The sequence below is a fragment of the Aulonocara stuartgranti genome, assembly GCF_965226115.1.
Source record: "Aulonocara stuartgranti genome assembly, chromosome: 3".
Lineage (NCBI taxonomy): Eukaryota > Metazoa > Chordata > Actinopteri > Cichliformes > Cichlidae > Aulonocara > Aulonocara stuartgranti.
In genome coordinates, this window is record NC_138941.1 from 44,709,706 (window position 1) to 44,715,770 (window position 6,065).

A 6,065-nucleotide genomic window follows, 5' to 3' on the forward strand; every position below is an offset into this window, starting at 1 on the left:
TTAATATACGAGTGGTAACCATCAACCAACCTTAAAACCACCAGATTCACATTGTATCTATTTTAATGTTTTGAATTACAAAACATTGCAAATTTAAGCAGTTTTACTTAAGACTCAAAATTTTAATACATAGCATTTAGAGAATTATGCTGCACCAGCAATGCTGTGGAAATCTAAGACTAGTATCTCTTACTACTGTCTACTAAAGAGATTATGATAACAAATCGAATAAGTCAATAGTGCGCATCTGTTTTAATGTTACTTATTATTAGTACCCTATGCAGCCCCCTGTCAATTACGTGATGTTAATTCAGGTCTGTGCAGTATTGTACAATTTTCCCACTGCAATTAGATCTCCCAGAGATTATGCCATCAAATCCTTCCTCCTCATTGTGTATCAATCCCTATTTCTAAGAAAAAAAGTTCCATTACTGCAAGTAACTGGAGAACTGTAAAATATTTTCTCTTTAATAATCACTAATAGAACCTAACTATATTTAAGGCCAATTGCTGTCATTCAGTTTAATACCTGTTTAATGTGAAATGTTTGTAGCAGAAAAAAACTCTATTCTCCTTATTCTGAATCAGTACAAACCATGTGAAGCCTCACTTGAAATTAAACCTATGTGACCCAGTAGCTATAAATAGCTGCTTGTTTATGCAGAAAGTGAACTTGAGACCAAGACAGAGAACGACAGGGGGGATTTAAATAGGAAGTAGCAAAAATCATTAGAACAGTATGTTTTTTTTTGCTGGATGGCATAAGTAACTGAAAAGACAAAAGTAGCTATTGCTCAAAAAGAAAATAACCAATGACATGGAGTTTACAAGGCGTTACTTGCCAATGGAGTGGGAAGAACGGTGGAGGAGAGAGAAGGAGAGAAGGAAAAGAGTTGTTGAAGAAGGTGGTGAAGGTATAGAACAGGACAACCGGGAGCTACGAAGAATTGTTGCTTACAATGATTCGAGAATGGGCTTGACAAGTAGGAGTGACAAAAAAGAGACTCGAGATGGAATGAACGGTACTAGTCAGGAGGGAATTGCGGAGCACATAAGCGCTGAAAGCTTGGGAGCTGAAGAGAATAAAGTCCAGGCATGCCACAACAAAACCTACCCTAAAGAGGTGTTTGTAGCTCTGAAAGAATTCTTGGATTCATCTCTTCTTACAGACCTGACATTGACAACTGAAAATCAGAAAAGCTTATCTTGGCTGCTGTCAGTGGCTTCTTTCTGGAAAGACTACAGGATAAAAGTGAGGAGAAATCTGACAATAGTGAGGACAAAGATGGAGTCCAGAGGTGGTCAATGCAATTGAGTTCAGAGGTTGACCATATTGGGCTTCAGGCTGTTGTTGAGTTTGCCTACACTGGGCTTGTGTCATCTTTGAACAATGATAATATGGCCCGGATCAAAGCTGCAGCTCAAGTTCTTGCAATTCCAAGACTTGTGGACATCTGCAAAAACAAGGAAAGAAAGGAGAACAGTGAATGTTTCAAGAAAGAAGCACAAACCATCTCTGCTCTAGAACAAATAAAAACTACTCTTCGGTCCATTGAACAGTTGTGGGCAGATAGAGTGGGGTGTGATGTCATTTTGGACGTGGATGGAACTTTTTTCCATGGTTAGTACAACTGCTTTTGATATCCTAATGAATGCATCATAGTGGTCAAAGTTTAAGCTTTTCTTTTGTCTCTCTTCAGTCCACAGAATTGTTTTGGTAGTAAGCAGTGATTACTTCCGTGGCATGTTCACATGTGGAATGAGGGAATCCCATCAGAGTTGCGTTGCCCTTCCTTTCCTGTCTACATCTGAATTAGAGGCTCTTATTGGCTACTCATACAGTGGGATCCTTTTACTTAGCTGGGACTCTGTTTTTGAGATTACCTGCATGGCGCTTCAGCTTCAATTCCAATCTGCTCTATCAATTTGCCTCAACTTTATGAAAAAAGAGATCCAGGCAAGCTCCTGCCTGGATGTGGCATCTTTTGCTGAAGCATATGAAATATCAGATCTTCTTGAGGAGGCCAATGACTTTGTGTTGAGGAACTTTATGGAAGTATCAGGCACAACAAAGTTTCAGGACCTACAAGCAGAAAAGCTTTTAAGCTTCCTTCGCTGCGATGGCCTTTGTGTACCTTCAGAGTTGGCTGTATTTCGAGCCGTAATCTCATGGATTGAGGCTGATCCCGAAGAAAGATTGGCCCATGCAGGCTTACTCATGACTGGAGTTCGCTTCCCCCTCATGACCTTTCGAGAGTTCAGAGAGGTTAGAGCCATTAATCTACGCATGGAGTGCTTTGGCAACAAAGAGGTGGAACTTTATGGTTCAGCACTTAAAGAATTTGGTTTCAGCCTTCCAAAGTCCCAGGATCACTGGCGGATCAGGCGACCAAAAGATACTCTAGTTCTGATTGGAGGAGACCAACTGAATCCAGATGTTGGTCAGCGCATACCGAGCAGGGAAGTGTGGTTTGCAAACTCCCTACGCAGTGGCACAGGGTTGGTGAAGGACATTGAATGGAGGAGATTAACTGAGATTCCAGATAAACCAAAGTTTAGGCATGGAGTTGCCGTAATGGATGGGAAGCTGTATGTGATTGGAGGGTGCTTCTTTTATGCAAAGGATTAATTCTTCGATCTTGAAGTGACGGACGGAAGTGAGGTAAGTGACGGAAGTGATGTTGTAGGTGACGTCAGACGCCGGAGATTTTGGCGGAGAAAAAGCAAATGGTAGCATAGAGTTTAACAAAGGTTTTCCAAGCTTTAGTATTACCAAATATACTAATCAATTGTCATATAACTAACAACATCTGTTTTATCATCTCTAACACCCTGGAGGACAACGGGGAGAGTTTAGACGCTCTCCAAGATTACATCGACCGCTGTTTTCAAGATTTAGTAATGCATAAGGCCCAGAGTGCATCTTCCCCGGCCAAAATCGAGACGCCGTCATCGAAGAGAAGTCGCCAGGCAGACTCCCCCGGTACAACATCGCCTGCCGGCAAAGACATCGCAGACATCCTGGAGTCCATCGACAAGCGATTGTCCAGTTTCGATGCGAGGCTGTCCCTGGTGGAGATCTTACACCGGGAATTTAAATCTCTGAGAGAATCCCTGGAATTCAGCCAGCAGCAGGTGGAAACGCTTGCCGCTGAAAATGCCACGCTACGGGAGTCGGTTAAATCTCTCACCGATAACGTGACCCAGCTAAACATTGAAAATAAAAAAATAAAAGAGTCCGTTATCGATCTACAAGCCCGTAGCATGAGAGATAATCTTGTGTTTTCTGGTATTCCAGAAACTGCCGGAGAGGACGCAGAGGCAACGGTGAAAAACTTCATTAAAATCCACCTGAAGCTGCCGGAGGACACCGTAAAGAACATCGACTTCGATAGAGTACATCGCTTGGGGGGCGCGCGGTCGCGGACCGGGAGACCACGGCCTATTGTGGCCAAATTCAGTCAATTCAAACAGAAGGAACAGGTGAAGAGTCGCGGCAGAGAGCTGAAAGGAACGGACTTCAGCGTGAACGACCAGTTCCCCAAAGAGATCCTGGAACGATGCAAGGTCCTGTTCCCAGTTCGACGTAGCTTTATCCAGAAAGGCTCCCGTGCTGTCATCGCTGTGGACCGGCTCTACGTGGACGGACAGCTGTACCGCGACCCCGGCACCACACCGTGGTTATACTGACTGCACTCCAGATAAGAACCCGCTACACTCTTTTCTTATTCATTCACACTTTCTCCTTTAAAATGTGTTTAACCTAGTAATATCAATATGATGTCATAGCAGATATAACACCGTCACCCTCCGTCATTGCTTTAATTGGAATGTTTCCGTTTCGTTTCCTTTTTTTTGTTGTCGCTCACAGTTCATGTGGTTTCTTTCTTTCTCTTGTCTTTCACTGCTGTGGTCACCTACTCCCCCACTCACCTACAAACAACACCCTCTATTTCTCCATATTTTCACAACACGATCACGCAAACACATCAGCTCAACAGCAGCACATTCACAACAGCCTCACAGCACGCACAGACTTGCAGGACACATAAGCAAGCCACGCTTGTTCATATTAGTGAATATTCACACACATAGTCAGACTTATGGAGTCTCTCACCACACTTCTTTTTCTCTTTCTATTTACAAACAAGGGATGTTTCCATATTCTCTCCACCTGTCTAAACGAAACACCCAGCATACATCATTAAACATACACGCACAATTAAGGGCATGCTGAGGTTTGTCACATGGAATGTAAATGGAGCTGGCACCAGAGAAAAGAGGTTAAAAATATTTAACCAGCTTAAAAAACTACAGGCAGATGTTGTTTTATTACAAGAAACTCACAAACCTGTCACAGGTTTAAATGAACTTAAAACACCTGAGTTTCCTAACGTGTTTGCAGCCGGTTATAATTCTAGACAACGGGGAGTAGCAATTTTAATACATAAAAATGTTAATTTTACAGTACTCGATACAGTTATAGATCCAGAGGGTAGATTTCTAATTATTAAACTATCAATATTGAACAAAAAACTATGTATTGTTAGTATATATGGTCCAAATGTTGATGAACCCTCATTCTTCCACGGATTTTTTAGTGCACTCTCTGAACACCTTGATTGCACACTCATTCTTGGCGGTGACCTCAACCTTGGACTAAATGAAGAAATGGATAGGCTCAACACAACAGGAACTCAGCGTAATTGGCAGTCCACAAATATAATCAAACAGTATATGAACGACTTTGGTCTTTGCGATGCATGGCGCTCTCTTCACCCCACCAGTAAGGAATATACTTTTTTCTCGCATGTTCATCACTCTTACTCTCGTCTGGATTATTTTTTGGTCAGCAGCTCACTGCTGTGTGACATTTCAGACACTGAGATTCATCCTATAGCTGTCAGCGATCATGCTCCTGTATCTTTAACACTAATGCACAAGAATAATACTACGCCAAGTAAAAACTGGAGATTTAATATATCACTACTTAAAGATGAAGACTTTATTAAATACTTTAAAAAAGAGTGGACTTCATATTTAGACTTTAATGACACTCCCGGAATATCTGCTTCTGTTCTATGGGAAGCAGGGAAAGCTGTGATGAGAGGTAAAATAATTTCTTTCTCATCACACAAAAAGAAAGAAGAAAACAAAAATATTCAGGAATTAGAAAAGAACATCAAATCACTAGAAGAAGCCTACGCGTCCCACCAAGATCAGGAAACATTGAACAAAATATGCAAAACAAAACTAGAATTAAATGAAACTATTAATAAAAAAACACAATTCCTTATACAAAGACTTCGCTTGCAGAATTTTGAACACAGTAACAAATCAGGTCGATTTCTAGCTAACCAGCTAAAAATAAATAAAGAAAAAACAACTATATGTGCTGCTAAAGATTTATCTGGGAACACAATATATGATCCTGGAAGAATAAACAACATTTTTAGGGATTTCTATGAAACTTTATACTCACCACAAATAAACCCATCTAAAAATGAAATTGATCTGTTTCTTGACAACGTAACTCTTCCAAAATTACTAGACAATCAAGCAATGGAACTGGATTCGCCACTGACGCCAAGTGAACTCCAGGAAGCCCTGATAAGTATGCCCAATAATAAGGCTCCAGGTCCAGACGGCTTCCCTGCAGAATTCTACAAAGAATTCTGGACAATTTTGGCACCAGTATTCCACAGCATGTTGCAGGAAATCGAGGAAAAGGGCAGACTACCACCAAATATGAATTCTGCCAACATTAGTCTCCTGCTAAAACCAGGCAAAGACCCTTTATTTCCCTCAAGCTATCGTCCAATTTCTCTTTTAAATGTAGACCTTAAAATAATCTGCAAAGCTCTCTCAAAGAGATTAGAGAAAATGACCCCCCTCTTAATTCATCCTGACCAAACTGGTTTCATAAAAGGTCGGCACTCCTCAACAAACACTCGTAGATTACTTAATTTAATAGACTACTCATACGATAAAAACATCGAAGCCATAATATTATCTCTAGATGCAGAAAAAGCATTTGACAGAGTTAATTGGAAATTTTTATTCGC

The 6,065-nt window shown here is 41.0% G+C and overlaps 1 protein-coding gene and 1 pseudogene across 4 annotated transcripts; both read left to right on the forward strand.

Annotated features, from left to right (window-relative positions):
• Positions 1-817: 817 nt before the first annotated feature.
• LOC309703933 (kelch-like protein 21) lies at positions 818-2,629 on the forward strand (annotated as a pseudogene). Its single transcript has 2 exons — positions 818-1,621; positions 1,701-2,629. The product of its transcript is annotated as a kelch-like protein 21 (transcript).
• Positions 2,630-2,658: 29 nt separating this feature from the next.
• On the forward strand, positions 2,659-3,932 carry LOC309693237 (uncharacterized protein). 3 transcript variants are annotated; one of them, XM_082512287.1, is made up of 3 exons: positions 2,659-2,730; positions 2,839-2,983; positions 3,299-3,932. In XM_082512287.1, exons 1-3 carry the CDS (start codon positions 2,728-2,730, stop codon positions 3,688-3,690), a joined length of 540 nt encoding a protein of 179 aa, XP_082368413.1. In that variant the 5' UTR covers positions 2,659-2,727; the 3' UTR covers positions 3,691-3,932. The 3 variants fall into 3 exon arrangements, with proteins under 3 accessions (XP_082368413.1, XP_082368412.1, XP_082368411.1); XM_082512286.1 differs by having other exon boundaries at positions 2,659-2,751; positions 2,839-3,932; XM_082512285.1 differs by having other exon boundaries at positions 2,839-3,932.
• Positions 3,933-6,065: the final 2,133 nt, after the last annotated feature.